The following is a 21,432-nucleotide window of genomic DNA, read 5'->3' on the forward strand; positions in this document are numbered from 1 at the left end:
ATAGACTGGACTAGAATACAATGGAATTGAACAGAATAGAATCTTTATTGAACTGTGTATGTCAATTTAGCAGTAAACATATTCAAAATTTGAAATTCTGGAAAGTGTTCGGTAATGCTAGTACAATAGAAGACTTAGAGGTATGTACTTTAATGTAATAACGTGCAGAAGTGACTAAGTTTAACTAAAGAAACAACCGTGTTCTTGTTTTTTCATTGTTTCAATGAATGTTTCTGGTAATTTTAACTGACTCTGCTAATATCAACTTCGCTGGCTAAGGGTATTTACTTTGGTAGGCACCCTCCCTCAAAACGTTTGTTTGGGAGATTATGTTACGCCGACCCCAGTATTAATCAAGCCGTGCGGGCATGCAAGCCGAAATCACAGGATATGGGCTAATTTTGGCTTTTTAACTTCCAAGAATAAACGCGTCACAATGAAACAAAAGTAATAACTTTACTTACCGAATCCGTGACGTTTGTGTACATTTTTAGCGTATATTAACACAAATGAAAAGTAAACATACTTTGGGCAGCACACTCTTCCAGAGTGTTACATCATTGCAGCAAATCCCAAACTTTTTCCATCGTGTGACAACAACATTGCTGCAGACCCCAACAAGCCAGCAAAGGGAGTGGCGGGTAAAGTCGTCCTATATAGGCTATAATGACTTCACTACCCCACTGCTCTGGTTGCAAGGACTGTCGGTAGACCCCCGTAATTGAGAGTATGACATTAATTATCAGCAATTTATTAATTATTAAGAATATTACTATCAATAAATCTGTAGTTATAAGGACGAAAAACAAGGGAGCATGATTACAAATGCAGTTGTCCCTGTTACAAGGTGGTGTGGAAATCTTTCATCACCAGTGCATGGCATTCATCTCGGACCCGCGGGCGCGCTAAGATATGTCACATGCCAGTATCAAAAATACAATTATTTACATATGGGACTTTTATTTCAGTATCCTTTTCAAAATTTAAAATTCTATTGCCTGGAATATTGTAACGTCATCCTCTGTACTACATTTCAGAATTATAAATACTGTGAAAAGAAGGGCATTGGCTAAGCCAATCATAGCCCAGTTTCGAGAGCACGTGAGAAGGGTCAAAGGAACTGCTTTGTGGACATACAGTGCACCAGTCATCCTGCATTTCAGACTACAGCCTGAAGTAAGCCACAACGCGCAACAGAGAAGAACCACAACACGGGGAGCCGCCCGCATCGCGTTGCGAATACGGCACGCATATCATAGCATCAGTGACAGTAGATTTTGCGTGTGATTACTTGTGAAAGGCCAACCTTACGGGCCAAACGTTGTCTTTGTTGTCTGCCTACGTGCACAGAGTAGTACACGTACCGTACCGTTCACCGTAGTCGGAAGTACTACAGTGCATGCACCGACAACAGCGTCATTGGCATGCCGTTTTCTTTCCCGGTTTGTACAGAACACCAAGCTCGAAATCGACGGTGACTGAGGCGTCCCTTGAAGTCCTGTCCAAAAACCGAATATTGCCAGATAGTTTCATAGTCATCTGAAAGAGTCGTGAGATCCTGATACCCTGTAACCCGAACGATCCCACCGTTGTGCTACGGCACGCTGTAGCGGCAAAAACTGCTTGGATCAGCTGTGGAGCTCGCGGAGTGGCAGGAAGAGTAAAGCCTAACGGCGGTTCCTACACCGACGAAAATTTGAAGCTCTTCATAATACCCAAACGATTCGGTTTTGCATGGCTGTAGGATTGGATCGGTAGGTCTTTGTCTACTATTTTCAATAACCATGATTAATACAACCAGTTCACAGCCGGCGAGGAGAGCGACCAAGATATTTTTAGTTCTGGTACAGTGCTGGCCCGTGCGCCCGCGCGTCGATCGCCTCATTGTTGTCATTCATCTAGCTAGCTCAGTTCTGCTGATGACCAGACTCGCTATGTCGGCCATTCGTTCGACGCTACAGTGCTGCCCCTACAGTGCAGTGAAATGTAAACAATGGACTGCGAAACAACTGAAAATGCTTGCTGCACTGGAAACTCGCGTTTTTCGAACAGGTTTTGTATGACGAGGATTGTAAATGTAGAGGGGCGTGTTTTAAAGCGCGCATCGTGATCTGGTTGACATGTACAGAAAGGCTTCGAAATATCAATATTTCGCCTTCACAAGTAAATAACGTGGAAAGTGAAGGAAAAACTACACATGTACAGTGTGTTAGTTACTATTACTACTATAACAAGTAACATGGAGCTACTAAAAGATAGCTCTGTGCTACTAAGTAGATGCTGGATAGATGAAATGTTCAGAAACCAAACCATGTTGCATATGTAGTCAAAGAATGAAAGATATGAAATCTCCCTGATAAAGATTTTGACATTCCAAGTATGTATATACAATTTTAGGACATTTATTTTTGAGCCTATCAATTTGCCCCCATTTTGCAAGTAACACAACTTCCAAAGTTAGTGAGTTCATGTAGATGTTAAACTCCGAATTTTTCCCCAGAGTTTGTAGGAATGTAGTCCAATGTCAAAGTCACATTAAGAAAGTTATTTATTAGTTTTGATTTCTTCCCACAATGTTTTTGTGAGTTTGTGTCATCACACTGAGTGACATGTTCCACTTATAAGTTATCACACACAATTAGAACTGAGAAAAATCTCATTCTATTTTAACATCAAAGGATCATCTTTTGTAAAATAATTACCACCTTCTTGTTGATGCTTTATATTTCCAATTTACAGATTGAATCAACACAAATTTTCGATTATTCCTGCTCCATTGTTGGTTTTTATGACATGCAAGTTTGTCCTTGGTGTAAAACTAGTATTTGTCCAACAATGTATTCTGATTATATCGACAATCTGTCTTATTTACCTATCCTTATTTTTATTGCAATGATAATAATACAGATATTTGCTTTTGTTTCAAAGTATGATTTCATGTTCAGCCATTTCTGTATGAAAATCCATTTTTTGTAGTGTAAGTCTGCAATGTGTTTTTGCGAAAAAAATGTAATTTTGGAAATTGAGGATTTAATCATCAAAAAGCAAATACTTCTCAAGACTGGAACCACCAGTACAGATAGAGAGGCTTTAGAGATATCTGGTAGGCAGTCTATTTTCAGAGTTCATATGCCTATTGCAGCACAATGACTGTAGCACTGATATGCAGGGCTTTTTGATAGCAAACTGCAGAGTAGATGGTATTCATCTAGTGTTTGCATGCATTTCCTGTTAGCGAAAAAAACAAAATTCCCAGTCACAGCTATTCTACCAGGGAAGTTACTCGCATTTATTATGGATCTTTAACATTTACTCTGCCAGGTCTGTTACTTCCCCATCTGCCAAGTAAAAAGAGGTATAGAGTCTAATCATCAGGGATGTAGAAAATTTTTTGTCACAGGTGGCGGCAAAAATAAAAGTACAGGTGGTGACAAGTAGTGTATGTGCACATAAAGTTTGTGCAAAATGTCCTGATTTTTCACTAAAACTAAATTTTCACAGCCGGCAAATTTTAGCTGACAGCTGGTTATTTTTGCCGGCTGCCAGCTATTTCCTACATCCCTGAATCATACTCTTATTTTCACCTGCATGGCATGGTATGACATAGTTAATTAGTCAGTAAAAACCATGTTCACTGTAGTACATGACAGTTTGACATGCTCAGTGTCTAGGCAGCAGATGTACATGTAGCTGTTCGCTGCTGTTCCTAGTGTAATGTCAAGTCTTCAAGCTGGCCAAGACAGTGCTTTCTTTCAGAACAGAATGAGAGGGGAGAGAATGAATGACTGGATAAAAGTTTTTCCAACTGAGCTGTCAACTAAAAGGAGGTTTGATATCAGATTGAGGTCATCGGCATTGCCATGGTAACATCTGTACCAGGAATCAGGACTCTGACAGTCATAATGGCTTATCACAATGCTGGATAACTGACCATTTCTGTTTATGGAGGATGATATGGCTCAGTGGTTTTGTCCTCCATCTTGCCTAGCATTGAGATCTTCTTTTTGGTTCTGTTTAACACAAAACTGCATAGTCTTGAGTTAACCAATTAAAATTGAGAGACAGATGCTATATTATCCTTAGTTCCATTTGACCATACAGAAGTAATGGGGTTTGTCATCAAGGGGTCATTTGCCAACAATAACTCCTAATTTCTGACCATTTTTTGTGGTACTTTTAATCCAAATCCCAGCAGGGATGAGATGCTACGGAAAGTTAACACACCGCATGGTTGATACCAATAATGACAAGAGTTACAACTCACAAAGGTGTATACTAGGCTGTGCATGTGTGTTGCCATGGATACTTCTCAAGTCAAAGGCAGGCACCCGTTGTATAGGGCCTTGGCTTTCACAATACGTACTGTGTTCAGTGACACAGACTATTGTGAAAGGGGCGTATATTTTCAATGTCTAGTACTTTTTTCTGTGTATCCAAGATGCGTCTTTTATTATGATGTTGCAAATTTTGAACTCAAATTATTTCTCCAGAGATGGGGTACGACTTATAATTATGTACATTTTGTGGGTTTTTTTAATTGCGCTTGACACTGATAACAGGAAATTCTCAGTTTATTTTTTTTTGGGGTGGGGGATACTGATAGAAGTTTGACTTTATTTAAAAATTAACTTTAAAAAAATAATGAAAAGAAGAGTTTATATGGTAGTTTTCTTTTGGAAGATGTGGTGGCCCCAAAAAGGGCCGCTTGGTATGTGTGATCGTAGTCTGACTACTCAACTTTTGATGGACAGAGCCGACCTCAATGGTGGCCGGTAGTGTGATAGCTGTGCTGAAAAAGGGGTGCAACTTATAGTGCATACGTTTTCCATTTTTGAATTTTTACGGATTTCATCCTACGCAACTCAATCAAAGGAGGCTACGACTTATAATGCAGATGCATCTCATAAAATGACTTTTAACTGTACATCTAATTCACGTGTTGCGTGTCTTTCTTTTCAGTTTCATTACGTTGGAACAATTTACATAATGTCACAAGGAGGATGCCCGTTTGAAACAATCTGTATACAGAGATTGGCTGATACAAGCAAAAACAGCTTTAATATGTGACACTGCCATATCTTTTACAATGTTACCACCATATGTCTATGTGACTCTACTTCCAACCTTTCCTGGTCCAGTATGAGATGCAATAACCAAAACATCAGATCATTGTCGTAAATAAATATCTTCATTCTACATTTCGACATGAAAACAATAAATGTAGTAAGGAAGAGTAGAGTGAAATGAGAAATATTTTAGATAACCTTGCGGTGGTGAGTGTCACTACAGCTGTGTTAATGCTTTCCAACGCAACATTTGACCTTTCTGAAGGAAATAGACATAAAAACATAAAAGGATAATACAAAGTTATTGTAGGCTATGGGTGTAACTGTGATTTCATATACTTAATGATTTCATGACTTGAGTAATGTTTTCTCATCATGTGATCCACCTTCCAACGAGTACATGTACACAGGAGCACTGCACCTACAGTGATTTTGTATCTCAAAGAAAGTTATTGTTCCTTTCATTTCGACAGCAGCGCACAGGTGAAAATGAATGGTTTCAGCACAGAGGAAGACAGTCGAGGTGGCCATGATCAGATCTGTTGTCTGGTTGATGATGGTGAGAGATGCACAAGACCTGCAGGGAATGCTAGTTACAGTAAACGTATAGCAAAGACCGTACAGCAAAGAAAACTGAAATTGAACATCGATCACAGTGTATGTATTTACTGTTCTAGTTTTTCCATTCTGTTTAATCTTGTTGCTACTGTGAGACGTAAATTCACATAGAGATCATCTTACATTTAAACAAAATGAAATTTTGTATTAGGGGAGAAGATAAATATTCCATTTATAAACACCAAAGGGATTTCAAGATACCCATGAATAAGTACACAGATCCTTGTAGTCACCTCATCTCATGCTGACTTGCATAGAACATGACTTGTCTAGATTAAAAGTCATTTACTCTACAAGATTTTCAGAACTATTTCTGAACAACCGTACTGTAGGGGTATAGCTAACTTCATAAGTAGATGGTTCACTTGTAAGGGAGTACAGCGACCAAGCCAGGGTGGGTGTTGGAGGAGGTAGTTCAAGCACAGTCCCTCCATGTGGTTCAAGTAGCAATTTTAGCACACATAAGCACAAAAAAAGCCAGCACTTGTTTGCTTGCTATCAGCTCCTAAAGGGTAACAGTCGTAGGAACTGCACCTGTGCAAGTTTCTTGTTTACAAAAAATTTATTTTGTGCACTATTATTCTAGATGCACCTCATTATTATAGCTGCAACATTTAAATTATACAAAGTAGATTATGACAGACATGTTTTTATTTTCATCAATCACCATCATACCTTGGATACAGTATTTACCTTTGTCATATGGAACCGTCCCATACGACATTTGAGCATAGTTCCAATGATACTCCTGTGAACTTGAAGTTCTTATTTGTTTATGATTTTTCAAACCTATTGTACATGTAGGATATACCACGATCCCTCCACAATGTGGAGGGACAGCGGATATATCTACATTGTCGATGTCTTCCCTATTAATTATTAATACTTAAATATGATCTACTCAATATTTTGTCATTTTTCTACATATGAAACGCTTTCATCTTCTTTTTGATAGTTACAAGCATTTTGTGTGTATAGCCACAGTCCCTCAATAGCCACAGTCCCTTGAGGGACTGTGGTATAGCAAATCAACATTGAAAGGAATTTTAATATCACAGAACATCTAGAACTTAGTCATACAGTCTGTTTACTGTACCAAACTTGTCATCATTTTCAAGCTTTGACCTCATTCTAGGGTACAGGTGAAAAGTTATGTACATGTAGTCAAGTGAATTGATCAGGAATTCTTTGTTGTTGGCCTGTTACCTGTTATGCAAGCAAATCACTGCATGTTTCATAGAGTGACAAGATGTATGTTGATCTGAGGCCAGAAAAGTGGTGATGAATGGTTTAACCCTTTCACCCCCAGTTCCCTGTGTACAGGTCCAACTTTACCATAGAAAACAATGGATTTGGGACAAACCATAATGGTCAAAGGGTTAAAAAAGTACATGTATGTGGAATTTTTAAAAATAGTCTATTCTGTGATATACATGTGCATGGTGTTTGGAATGAACAAATGTCTCACCTTGTGGATGTCTGTCTATCAGTCTCTCTGAAGAATACTGAGAAGCAGTGAATCCAATACAGTCATCAGTGACTTTGGTCTGTGATCAGTATTTTCTGTATGATGAGGTCATTTAATGGTAATGGGTGGTGGCATCCCATGTCCATCGACTTGTTGTTTTCAAAATGGTACCCATAGTGTTACGTGCAGAGAAAACGAACAAAAGGGTGAACTCAGCAGTTTCCGTTTAAACAAAATTTATTACGAAAACAAAACTAATTGCTAAGTCAGGGACAGAGTACAAGCTTTAAAAGTGTACAGACTACTTATCTCAGCTGGGACGGCAAAGCTCCAGTCTCAGAGTTGTAACAGTCAGTCGGATGAATGAACAGTCCTTTGGCTTGCAGGCTTGAAGCTGCACAAAGTCCACAGTATAAATCCAGCGTTGACAGTGAAGGTCTTGAAAAGTCTTGAGAATGACTACTGCTGGAGTTTAGTAACACACAAGAGACACGATCCCAAAAGTCTGACTGGAAGCTGAGCACGTCCCTTTTATAAAGGCATATAAGAACAATCTAGAACTTTTATTGACATGCTAATTACTGTTCTAAAATTATCTCCCTTACACAACTAATCAACTTTCCAGAACATTCCAAACATGACTAATTGAATTCAAGGTTGTGAGGTCATTGAGGGCAGTGACCTTGAGAATGTTCTAGACTAATTGAACTCGGGTCATGATGATGTGGGGTAAATGACCTACATGACACACCCCCTCTTCAAAAAAAGAAAATTTTTCAAAGAAAATCTTTCTTTTACAAATGTAATCTTGAAAAGGATTTAAGTACTCAATTTTTTTTTTTTTTACTCTAAAGTAAAATTTCTTGAAAGTGAAATAACAATAAACTCTAAATACGAGAGAGACAGTCTGCAATTAAATTGTCTCTGCCTTTGATATGTCTAATATCAAGATTAAACTCCTGTAACATTAAACTCCATCTTAGCAATCTCTGATTTTTGCCTTTAAATTTCTGCAGAAAAACAAGAGGGTTGTGATCAATATAACCACTATTGGCTGATTTGAAGAAGTAACATAAACTTCAAAATGCTGTAAAGCTAATATCAAAGATAAACACTCTTTTTCAATTGTAGAGTAGTTTCTCTGGGATTTGTTAAATTTGCGTGAAAAGTAGCAAACAGGATGTCCCATGACTATCTTCTTGCAATTTGTTGTTGGAAAACTTGAAATGGCACTGAATTGGCATAAAGTATGCATGGCAAAGTCCGGTTATTTTTACTGAGTTCGATAAAGTCATTGTTCGGCAAATACTTGGCTTCCTCCTGGAGATATTCCGCTTTCGCAGGATTCAGTCCGTCTGGATGTTGTTCCACTGGATTACTGTCGCAGACATCTTCGTTGTGGTAGATGATGTTTGTCCTCGTTGGAACATCTTGGAACAAATGTTCATGGATTGGTTCTTTCAGCTGTTGTTGGTGTTCTGGCTGGAGGTGTGCCAACTTTGTAGACTCCAGCTTCTCCAGGATTTCTGAGTTCTGAAGCTTGACCGAGCCCAGCTTTGAGTTTAGAGTATTTTCACTCAAGTCAGTTTCAGTATCACTATCTTCATAATGGCCAGAACTGACTGTACTGACAGGCTGAGTTATAGTAGGATTATCCCTATCCAAATATGGCTTAAGCATATTTATGTGACATAGCTGTTTTTGTTTTCGCCTGTCAGGTGTTATTATGATGTAATTTAAATCACTCAATTTCTTATCAATTAGATATGGCCCAAAGTAACGAGCATGGAGTGGTTTGCCAGGAATTGGAAGTAGAACAAGAACTTTTTGACCTGGTTCCAACTTCCGTTTTGAGGTGCTTTTATCATATTTGGTTTTCATTGACTGCTGAGATGACTCAAGATTTTCTCTGGCTAATTCACATGCTTTAGAGAGTTTCGTACGAAAATCTGACACATATTGCAAAATATTCAGACAATCATCATCGTCTGATAGGAATTTCTCTTTAACGAGCTTAAGTGGGCCACGGACTGTATGTCCAAATACAAGCTCAAATGGGCTAAAACCAAGAGACTCCTGAATTGACTCTCTAACAGCAAAGAGCAAAAAATAATTCCTTCATCCCACTGCTTCTCTGTGTCAAACAGTAGGTCCTAATCATGTTTTTCAAAGTTTGATGAAATCGCTCAAGAGCACCCTGACTTTCTGGATGATAGGCGGATGACCTATACTGTTTAATGCCTAGCTGATCCATTACTTGTTGAAAAATTCCAGACATAAAGTTGGAGCCTTGATCGACTGGACACATTTAGGGAGGCCAAATAAAGTGAAAAATTTGACTAAAGCTCTCACTATAGTCTTTGTCTTTATATTTCTCAGTGGTATGGCTTCGGGAACCGAGTTGATGTACACATAATTGTCAACATGTACTCATTTCCTGATCTTGTTTTTGGTAGGGGCCCAACACAGTCTATTAGTATCCTACTAAATGGTTCTTGAAATGCAGGAATTGGCTGTAAAGGGGCCTTTGGAATGGTCTGATTCGGCTTTCCTACCATTTGACATGTGTGACAAGTTTTACAGAAATGTGCTACGTCCTGCCTGAGATTAGGCCAATAAAAGTGACTGAGAATTTTATGATAAGTTTTCCTGACTCCTAAGTGACCAGCCCAGGGGGTTTCATGGGCCAGGCGCAATATTTCAGCACGATAGGGCTTTGGAACAACAATTTGATGTTTTATAGCCCAATCGTCATCAACCAAAACATCTGGAGGTCTCCATTTACGCATGAGAATACCAGATTTTGTATAATAGGAAACAGAGCTATCTGAAGTTTTATCTTCATCATCTACCCTGTCAAACAAAGACAAAATATCTGGGTCTTTGTGTTGTTCTGCAATGAGATTTGATCTAGAAAATGTCTGACTTTGGTCAGCAGAAGTTTTACTGGAAGTTTCAAATCCACGAGGGATAACGGAATGATCCGTGTCAAACACCTGACTGAGAAAGGTGTCATTTAAGTCAACATCAGTGACATTATTTTTGAGAGTATTTTGATTCTCGGAAGTTTTCTTTGACATGGCTCGAGTAATGGCACATGAAGGAAATAAATTGGGTATCTCTTGTTCAATTGGCTCTGGATCCTGATCTAAACTAGGATTATCAGTCACAAGTGGATTAGTAATGACCTTGTCCCCAGCAAGGTCGTTTCCCAAGAAGAAGGTGAATCCCTTCAAAAGGCAAAAAAGGCCTAATACCTAAAGCCACAGGTCCAGAAACAAAGTCCGAAGACAAATAGACATTATGGAGAGGAACAGGAATGTAGTCATTACAATCTACCCCCTTAATAAGAACTTTAGAACCTGAAAATGACTTTTCAGAAAACGGCAGGGTATCTGCCAACAAAAGAGACTGGGAAGCCCGGTATCTCTTAAAATTTTGACAGGGGTAGCGGAAGAAAAATCACTAGAAAGTGATATAAAACCATCGTGAATAAATGGTTCGAAAATACCCATAATGCTATCTTGAGAAGAATTGACCTTGACCTCATTAATTGGGGATAAGAGGGTTTAACCTCAGACAATGTGTTACACACATTATTAGACTCTAATTGAGTTGATGAAGAAATAAAGCCGGTTGGCTTAGATCCACTTTGACCACTTTGACCTTCACGTTTTCTTTTCAATTTGAAACAATCTGACATTAAATGGCCGTCTTTCTTACAATAATTACAAGAAAGTGTACCAAACTGTTTGTCAGAAGGAGATTGAGACTTGGGATCTGATGATGTGGGAGTGTTACTTGAACTCTGTGAACTGTTGTCATTTGATTTCCTACTCTCCTTTGAGAAATTCTTGGATGAAAAGGAGGAGTTAAATTTACCTGCATTGTTTCTGTATGAAAAGGACTGGGATGGTTTGCTGAGAAATGAAGATTTGTGGGTCAATGAATAATCATCGGCCAAACGTGCAGCAACCTCCAATGTATCTGCCTTTTGTTCATTGATAAACGTCTTGATGTCACTCCGGATGCACCTTTTAAATTCCTCAATCAAAACAAGCTGTCGTAATTTGTCATAATTCTGACTGACCTTTTCAGAAGAACACCAACGATCAAACAGTTGTTCTTTTGTTCGAGCAAATTCAACGTAAGTTTGATCTTTCACCTTCTCACAATCCCTAAATTTCTGACGGTAAGCTTCAGGCCACAACTCATAACCCTTGAGAATTAATTCCTTCACAGAATCATAATCTGAAGCCTGCTCTACTGACAACTGAATGTAAATTTCTCTGGCTTTACCACCAAAGCACTCTGCAAAAGCATAGACCAGGACTCCTTAGGCCAATTCAGACTCTGAGCAATTTTCTCAAAATGGAGAAATATTTATCAACATCCTTTTCTTGGAAAGGGGAACTAACCTGAAATGCTTAGTGATGTCAAACTTGTCTGAAGGGAAGAATTTTCCTGACTGTCCAAGCTCTAAACGTTTTATTTCTAACTGCAGTCGGTGTTCTGCTAATTCTCTTTCCTTTTCTTTTTCCTCTCTTTCTTTCTCCCTTTGTCTTTCTTCCATTTGCAATTCTTTTTCTTTCATTTCCAATTCCCTCTCTTTCTGTCTTTCTTCCATTTCTAACTGCATTTGTATTTTTTTCTTTTTCTAATGCCTGTCTCTCCTTTTCCATTTGTAATTCTTTTTCTTTCATTTGTAATTCTTTTTCTTTTTCTAATGCCAATTTTTTTAGCTCGAAATCTGCCTGTATTTCTAATTCCAATTTTTTGAGTTCGAAGGAAGACTCAGGCTCATAATCTTTTAAGGCAGACTCCTCAAAATGGCCAGAATTAACTAAATGTTTTGCAATCTTGAACTGTATTTCTCGCTTGCGCATAGATCTTTTGACATCTACTTTAAGGAAATTGGCCAGTGCTATGAGGTTGTCTTTTCTGAGGGAATTAAATGTGTCCTGATCAAGGTCATCCATAAATTCGTCTGGCTTGAATTCCGCCATGATTGAATTTCGCTGAGTTCACAGTATACAGTAGTTTTGAAAAGGCTGTCAAAATGTTGTCAAACGGCTCAAAATATTCGTATCCCGGACGAGCCCCCAATTGTTACATGCAGAGAAAACGAACAAATGGGTGAACTCAGCAGTTTCCGTTTAAACAAAATTTATTACGAAAACAAAACTAATTGCTAAGTCAGGGACAGAGTACAAGCTTTAAAAGTGTACAGACTACTTATCTCAGCTGGGACGGCAAAGCTCCAGTCTCAGAGTTGTAACAGTCAGTCGGATGAATGAACAGTCCTTTGGCTTGCAGGCTTGAAGCTGCACAAAGTCCACAGTATAAATCCAGCGTTGACAGTGAAGGTCTTGAAAAGTCTTGAGAATGACTACTGCTGGAGTTTAGTAACACACAAGAGACACGATCCCAAAAGTCTGACTGGAAGCTGAGCACGTCCCTTTTATAAAGGCATATAAGAACAATCTAGAACTTTTATTGACATGCTAATTACTGTTCTAAAATTATCTCCCTTACACAACTAATCAACTTTCCAGAACATTCCAAACATGACTAATTGAATTCAAGGTTGTGAGGTCATTGAGGGCAGTGACCTTGAGAATGTTCTAGACTAATTGAACTCGGGTCATGATGATGTGGGGTAAATGACCTACATGACAATAGCCACATTTATACTTACAGTCCAAACAATCCAAATAGGAAAGAAGCCACCAAAATTCACCCCTATGGTATGCACGATAGTTACCCGAGTTGCAATATTAGTGGCTGAAGTGTAAGGTTGAGGTGATTTTGATCCAGTGGGTCAAATAAAATTACTAATTCTTTTTCTGACAAAGGGTTACAATTTAGAAGCATAAGACTAAATTTTTCAGGAAGTGTGTTTGACTTTTCAAATGCCATGAGTACTGAAATAACACTATCTTTCACAAGTTCTGCATGATTTCACGTATCAACTCGTCATTATTCAATATCTATCTGAATTCTTTAATGTGTATCACCCTACAAGATCTCGCCGCTCCTCCTCTGATAAATGTCCTCTCAGGGTTCCCAGTATGAACATAATAACCCTCTGAGAAAAATCACACATTACATTGGTCCCTCAGCTGAGAATAAATGAACTTCCCACCGACCTTCATTGCTCTCTATCCTAATATTCTTTTCAATGCTCTCTCAAGACAAATTTATTCAAACAATGATTTCCTTTCCTGTCATTCCTCTGTTTCCCACTGTTCTTCTTGCTCACTTCCTGTGCCTAGAGCTCAGCCAAATAAGGCGCAATATAAATTTCCCTTTTAGCTCTGCTGTCAGCGACGCAGAGCTTATCAAATAGGTTGATTTTCCGTCGTCGTCGTCCATCAACAATTGCCTTCTCCTCTGAAACTGCAAGTCCAATCGCTTTGAAATTTTATATGCACTTCACTTGGGGTGACCCCACTTAAGTTTGTTCAAATTTTGGTGAAATTTGTATTTTTGGGGCATTTTTTGGTGTTTTTTGGTAAAAAAATCTTCTCTGAAACCGCTTGTCCTATAGCTTTGAAATCTGATATGCAGTTTACTTAGGGTAACTACAGTCAGATTTGTTCAAATCGTGGTGAAATTTGCGTATTTGTATTTTTAAGGCAATTTTTGTCATTTTTAGCTCATATTTGGTGTTTATATAAATAGCAAAAAAAGCTTATATGGTGAGTCGGTGGCATCTGTATGTCTGTATATTTGTGGGTATGTATGTGCGGATGTATGTCCGTCACACACAAAAGCTCCCATGATGAAATCTGCAATTTTGTAATTTTGGGGCAATTTTTGCCATTTTTGGTCAAAAAATGTGTTTCTCAAAAAGTACTGGTCTGATAGCTTTGAAATTTGGTATACAGGTTTCTACAGATGAGCTAAGTAATATATTGAATTTCTGATGAAATCTGTAATTTTGTATTTTGGGGGCAACTTTTGCCACTTTTGGTCAAAAAATGTGTTTCTCAAAAGTACTGGTCTAACAGCTTGGCTTGGAAATGTGGTATACAGGTTTCTATAGATGAACTAAATTTGATCTTTTGAAACTATGGCGAAATCTGCAATTTTTTGGGGGGAGGGGGCAATTGTTGCCATATTTGGTCAGAAAATTTTATTCTCACAAAACCACTCATCAGATAGCTTTGGTTGACACGTTCTTAGGGATGATCCGATGTGATATATTCAAAGTATGATGAAATCTTCAATTGTGTATTTTTGCAGCTTATTTTAGCCACTTTTTTCTGGCCACTGCATTGAGCTATCAAAGATTTCAACTTTCTTCATCATCACATGTGTCAAAAATAGCTATTCCCTACATAACACAGCGGAGCTATATCGGTCTCTTTTATTATGTAGTATTACCCATCTTCTGTGTAAATATATTTTTGATATATCAAAATTACACTTGCTATTTGTAGTTTGTTTGAACTTGAATTTCACTTGTTTGGAGATGACATGAGCACAAATGAGACATTCAACAAAGTTCAATTTGATATAATAAGAGTTGATAATAGATGAAAAGCCAGACAACATAAGATGTTAACTGATGTATAGCAATGTTGCAGAGTTGTCACTGATTGGTCAGTTTCTGTGTCAAACCACTTTGCAAACTAATATCACCTTGTTTCCACCAAAAGCATGGATTTTATAAACAAATGCCTGCCCAAACAATGGTTATTTTATACACTTAGCAAAAGTGAACCTATTTTATAAGGAAATCTAGCATACAATGGTAGTACGTGTATGGTTGTTTTCTCTTTGATAAAGCATTGTCAAAATAATAATTGAGCAATCAGATAATAACATGCACCCGCAGTGTTATGGTCCGGAACCCTGACCCAATTGGCAAGGTTACAAAGCACATTATCTTCTTAGCTTCCATACATGTATGTTATCATTAAGAATCACCATAAATATTGAGAAGTTATGCCGCCTAGATATTTGTGAAAATATTCTGAAATATGCATAGAAGATAAGAAGTAAAACTGTGTAGTTATCAGTTTTTCACAGGATCACAGAGACATACATTGACTCACACACACACACACACATATACGCATACAGATTAACCTAATCAGCTCTTCCCATTCACTCAATGTATTCATTTTCCATACAGGTACGCCATATTTACATCTGTGACTTCCACAAAGGTGTTATCCAGAGTGTCAGGAGTCGGAAGAAAAGAAAAGAAGTGAGTGAAGATGATAATGGAGCTGCTTCACCAGAACATGATTATGATATGCCGGAGGTTGGTCTAAATTCTCTTTCTTCTGTAGATATATCCCAACCCCCTCTGGCGATATCAGCTGGAGAAGTGGTGGTATTATACAGTACACGTATTACGATTTAGCTCATGCCTGCAGGATGGTGTGTCATGGACTAGTCTGTTGAATGGATAACTGCAGCTTAGGCGCCAGCAATGTTTTGATCATGAGTGCCCTCCAGAGGGCAGTGTTCAATGTAACATCACCTGAGCTCACGCATAAATGCTGAAATTTTAAGTATAATCGTCCCTTGTATGTACCGTATAATGAAGAAAGTCACATGGTAGCCTTCATGAAAATTTTGATGTAGCAATAAGATTACACATATTGTTACTTAATTGAATATGCAGCTTTTGTATACTGTGAGAATATTGTTTGAGCTACTACTCAGCATACTTTCTAGAGTTAACTTTCAACTGTTGTTAGTTGGTCTCAAGAATTTTCTCAAGAGTGTTACCATGCGGTCTCTGCTGCCTTCATTTCTCCACCTCTGTCATTATAATTCCACTTCATCATGTGTGACGCGTAGGGCACTGTGTAGTAAAACATTTTTGTGCTACGGAGCTACTGTTTGCTGGCAGGTACATTCTTTTGTCAGTGTTGTGACATGTAAGTTCCATATCCAGTGTTGGTGATTGCTAATATGCAATGCATCGACTGAGAGATTGCATCGTGTGCTGCATGCATCAGAAACTCAATCAGTCTTGAGGCTTGTACATCACTTGTTACTGTGATATACATGTATAGATCTTTCAAGCATGTTGACTTGTGTGATTAGAATCAAATTCTTTGTCTGGGCTTATAGCAGTCTTCCATTTCATGGTAAACTTAACCCTTGTTAAGCCCTGCCTGCCTGTCCAATTGAACCTGTTAATGACAATTTAAAGTTTAAAATATTGCAAAGACTGATAATTATGGAAGGTCTAAATGGAAATTAATATGTTGACATCATTATGGTCAGTAGAAGAATAATTTGAAACAAGCAAAATAGATTGTGTGAAGATTTTGCAAAATGAGCATTGCGATGAGTTGTATCCATACTTGTTTGTATTTAGAACGACTGCATCATATTATTGGGAATGTCAGTGATAAGGGCAAGACATCCCTTGCTACCATTGACTTGACATAATATGGATATCATCGTATGACTGCCAGAAAAATATCCTAATTTGTCTTCTTCATTTATGTAAATCTGAAACTACAGAAAAGAAACTGTTAAGGGTGATCGAGTCACTTGCTACATCATCATAGCTGCAAACAATAGAACGTGCACTGTACGATGGGCTTGTCCACTACAGGACCGTGGTCACTGTAAAAATTACACCATGCTTTTGATGGCAACCTATCTTCATACAACTTATTGTCAGAGCTTTTAGCATGAAAGAGAATGTTGTTAGTGATGATTGAATGATCATTATATTATCGTAAGTTGTAAGTTTTAAATGTTTGAATGTTGATACATTTACAAAGTAATTGTGATTTTTCCCATTGCACACATGGGGAGGGGGTGATGTTAAGCGATGTAGCATTGTAATTAGGCTGGTGACCCCATATTTTTATTTGATACATATAATGTGCAATATATAATCAATAATTTGTGTGAAAATAAACAAAATTGTTTGATTAGAAGGCCTGAGAAGTGATAATTTAAATTCTTATGCACATTTTCAGTGGAAAAATAGCTAAAACTTTCGTTTATTAGCCACCATAATCTATAGAAGCTATTTGGATGGGTATCCGTCTGGCGTCAGTCTGTATGTATGTATGTATGTATGTATGTTGTTACGTGCAGAGAAAAACGAACAAAAGGGTGAACTCAGCAGTTTCCGTTTAAACAAAATTTATTACAAAAATAAAACTAATTGCTAAGTCAGGGATAGAGTACAAGCTTTAAAAGTGTACAGACTACTTATCTCAGCTGGGACGGCAAAGCTCCAGTCTCAGAGTTGTAACAGTCAGTCGGATGAATGAACAGTCCTTTGGCTTGCAGGCTTGAAGCTGCACAAAGTCCACAGTATAAATCCAGCGTTGACAGTGAAGGTCTTGAAAAGTCTTGAGAATGACTACTGCTGGAGTTTAGTAACACACAAGAGACACAATCCCAAAAGTCTGACTGGAAGCTGTGCACGTCCCTTTTATAAAGGCATATAAGAACAATCTAGAACTTTTATTGACATGCTAATTACTGTTCTAAAATTATCTCCCTTACACAACTAATCAACTTTCCAGAACATTCCAAACATGACTAATTGAATTCAAGGTTGTGAGGTCATCAAGGGCAGTGACCTTGAGAATGTTCTAGACTAATTGAACTCAGGTCATGATGAGTGTGTGGGGGGAATGACCTACATAACACACCCCCTCTTCAAAAAAAAAAAATTTTTCAAAGAAAAATCTTTCTTTTGCAAATGTAATCTTGAAAAAGATTTAAGTACTCAATTTTTTTTTCTTACTCTAAAGTAAACTTCTTGAAAGTGAACAACAATAAACTCTAAATACGAGAGAGACAGTCTGCAATTAAATTGTCTCTGCCTTTGATATGTCTAATGTCAAGATTAAACTCCTGTAACATTAAACTCCATCTTAGCAATCTCTGATTTTTGCCTTTAAATTTCTGCAGAAAAACAAGAGGGTTGTGATCAATATAAACCACTATTGGCTGATTTGAAGAAGTAACATAAACTTCAAAATGCTGTAAAGCTAATATCAAAGATAAACACTCTTTTTCAATTGTAGAGTAGTTTCTCTGGGATTTGTTAATTTGCGTGAAAAATAGCAAACAGGATGATCTATACCATGACTATCTTCTTGCAATAAAACAGCACCAGCAGCCGTATCACTAGCATCCACAGCTAATTTGAATGGCAAAGTGAAATCTGGTGCAGACAACACTGGAGCACTTTGCAGTATGGCTTTAAGTCTACCAAATGCCTGTTGGCATTGCTCTGACCAAACAAACTTTACTTTCTTTTAAGTAAGTTAGTCAAAGGCTCAGTAATTGTGGAGAAATTTGGACAGAATTTTCTGTAGTAACCAGCCATACCGAGAAAGCGCATCAGTTGTCGTTTGCAGTTTGGTATGGGAAAACTTGAAATGGCACTGATTTTAGCATCAACAGGTTTTACCTCACCCTGTCCTACAGTATGTCCGAGGTAAGTTACCCTTGCCCAACCAAACTCAGATTTGGCAAGGTTGACAGTCAACATTGCTTTGCTCAGTCTCTCAAAGAACTTCCGCATGAGCTTGATGTGTTCCTCCCAGGTGTCACTATACAGGACGACGTCGTCAACGTAAGCTGCACACCCGTCTAGCCCGGATATGACGTCGTTGATCATCCGTTGGAACGTTGCCGGAGAGTTCTTCATTCCGAATGGCATCACCTTGTACTGGAACAATCCGTCTGGTGTAACAAAGGCGGATATTTCACGAGCACGAGCCGTCAGAGGGACTTGCCAAAATCCCTTCAGTAGGTCAAATTTCGTCACATACTTGGCTTTTCCCACTCGGTCGATGCAGTCATCAATCCTCGGGATTGGGAAAGTGTCTGTCTTTGTTAAAGTGTTGACCTTCCTAAAGTCTGTGCACATACGATAACTGTGATCTGATTTGGGAACAAGTATGCACGGCGAACTCCAGTTACTTTTACTGGGTTCAATAAAGTCATTGTCCAGCAGGTATTTGACTTCTTCCTGGAGATATTTTGCTTTTGTTGGATTCAGTCTGTATGGATGTTGTTTTACAGGCTTACTGTCCCCAACATCAACGTCATGATAGATGACGTTTGTCCTCGTTGGAACATCTTGAAACGGTGTTTATATTCATGGAGCAGTTCTTTCACCTGTTGTTGTTGTTCTGGCTGGAGGTGTGCCAACTTTGTAGACTCCAGCTTCTCCAGGATTTCTGAGTTCTGAAGCTTGACCGAGCCCAGCTTTGAGTTTAGAGTATTTTCACTCAAGTCAGTTTCAGTATCACTATCTTCATAATGGTTTGAACTGACTGCACTGACAGGCTGAGTTATAGTAGGATTATCCCTATCCAAATATGGCTTAAGCATATTTATGTGACATAGCTGTTTTTGTTTTCGCCTGTCAGGTGTTATTATGATGTAATTTAAATCACTCAATTTCTTATCAATTAGGTATGGCCCAAAGTAACGAGCATGGAGTGGTTTGCCAGGAATTGGAAGTAGAACAAGAACTTTTTGACCTGGTTCAAACTTCCGTTTTGAGGTGTTTTTATCATATTTGGTTTTCATTGACTGCTGAGATGACTCAAGATTTTCTCTGGCTAATTCACATGCTTTAGAGAGTTTTGTACGAAATCTGACACATATTGCAAAATATTCAACAATCATCATTGTCTGATAGGAATTTCTCTTTAACGAGCTTAAGTGGGCCACGGACTGTATGTCCAAATACAAGCTCAAATGGGCTAAAACCAAGAGACTCCTGAATTGACTCTCTAACAGCAAAGAGCAAAAAATGAATTCCTTCATCCCACTGCTTCTCTGTGTCAAAACAGTAGGTCCTAATCATGTTTTTCAAAGTTTGATGAAATCGCTCAAGAGCACCCTGACTTTCTGGATGATAGGCGGATGACCTATACTGTTTAATGCCTAGCTGATCCATTACTTGTTGAAAAATTCCAGACATAAAGTTGGAGCCTTGATCGGACTGGACACATTTAGGGAGGCAAATAAAGTGAAAATTTGACTAAAGCTCTCACTATAGTCTTTGTCTTTATGTTTCTCAGTGGTATGGCTTCTGGGAACCGAGTTGATGTACACATAATTGTCAACATGTACTCATTTCCTGATCTTGTTTTTGGTAGGGGCCCAACACAGTCTATTAGTATCCTACTAAATGGTTCTTGAAATGCAGGAATTGGCTGTAAAGGGGCCTTTGGAATGGTCTGATTTGGCTTTCCTACCATTTGACATGTGTGACAAGTTTTACAGAAATGTGCTACATCCTGCCTGAGATTAGGCCAATAAAAGTGACTGAGAATTTTATGATAAGTTTTCCTGACTCCTAAGTGACCAGCCCAGGGGGTTTCATGGGCCAGGCGCAATATTTCAGCACGGTAGGGCTTTGGAACCACAATTTGATGTTTTATAGCCCAGTCGTCATCAACCAAACATCTGGAGGTCTCCATTCACGCATGAGAATACCAGACTTTGTATAATAGGAAACAGAGCTATCTGAAGTTTTACCTTCATCATCTACCCTGTCAAACAAAGACAAAATATCTGGGTCTTTGTGTTGTTCTGCAATGAGATTTGATCGAGAAAATGTCTGACTTTTGTCAGCAGAAGTTTTACTGGAAGTTTCAAATCCACGAGGGATAACGGAATGATCCGTGTCAAACACCTGACTGAGAAAGGTGTCATTTAAGTCAACATCTGTGACATTATTTTTGAGAGTATTTGATTCTCGGAAGTTTTCTTTGACATGGCTCGAGTAATGGCACATGAAGGAAATAAATCGGGTATCTCTTGTTCAATTGGCTCTGGATCCTGATCTAAACTAGGATTATCAGTCACAAGTGGATTAGTAATGACCTTGTCCCCAGCAAGGTCGTTTCCAAGAAGAAGGTGAATCCCTTCAAAAGGCAAAAAAGGCCTAATACCTAAAGTCACAGGTCCAGAAACAAAGTCCGAAGACAAATAAACATTATGGAGAGGAACAGGAATGTAGTCATTACAATCTACCCCCTTAATAAGAACTTTAGAACCTGAAAATGACTTTTCAGAAAACGGCAGGGTATCTGCCAACAAAAGAAACTGGGAAGCCCCGGTATCTCTTAAAATTTTGACAGGGGTAGCGGAAGAAAATCACTAGAAAGTGATATAAAACCATTATGAATAAATGGCTCGAAAATACCCATAATGCTATCTTGAGAAGAATTGACCTTGACCTCATTAATTGGGGATGAGAGGGATTTAACCTCAGAAAATGTGTTGCACACATTATTAGACTCTAATTGAGTT

The 21,432-nt window shown here is 38.3% G+C and overlaps 1 protein-coding gene across 4 annotated transcripts in view; it reads left to right on the top strand.

The window, feature by feature from the left end:
* Window positions 1–1,119: 1,119 nt before the first annotated feature.
* The window catches only part of LOC139131849 (histone deacetylase complex subunit SAP30L-like), a 29,423-nt gene continuing 9,110 nt past the window's right edge, over window positions 1,120–21,432 (top strand). The window contains exons 1-3 of one of the 4 annotated variants that reach the window (XM_070698140.1): window positions 1,120–1,754; window positions 5,540–5,723; window positions 15,296–15,427. In XM_070698140.1, the coding sequence (XP_070554241.1) occupies window positions 1,735–1,754; window positions 5,540–5,723; window positions 15,296–15,427 (336 nt within the window). In that variant the 5' untranslated portion in view covers window positions 1,120–1,734. The remainder of the gene's footprint in view (window positions 1,755–5,539; window positions 5,724–15,295; window positions 15,428–21,432) is intronic. The other 3 variants (XR_011552203.1, XR_011552204.1, XM_070698141.1) reach the window with 3 other exon arrangements.

This window comes from Ptychodera flava, chromosome 4 (genome assembly GCF_041260155.1).
Source record: "Ptychodera flava strain L36383 chromosome 4, AS_Pfla_20210202, whole genome shotgun sequence".
Classification (NCBI taxonomy): Eukaryota; Metazoa; Hemichordata; class Enteropneusta; family Ptychoderidae; genus Ptychodera; species Ptychodera flava.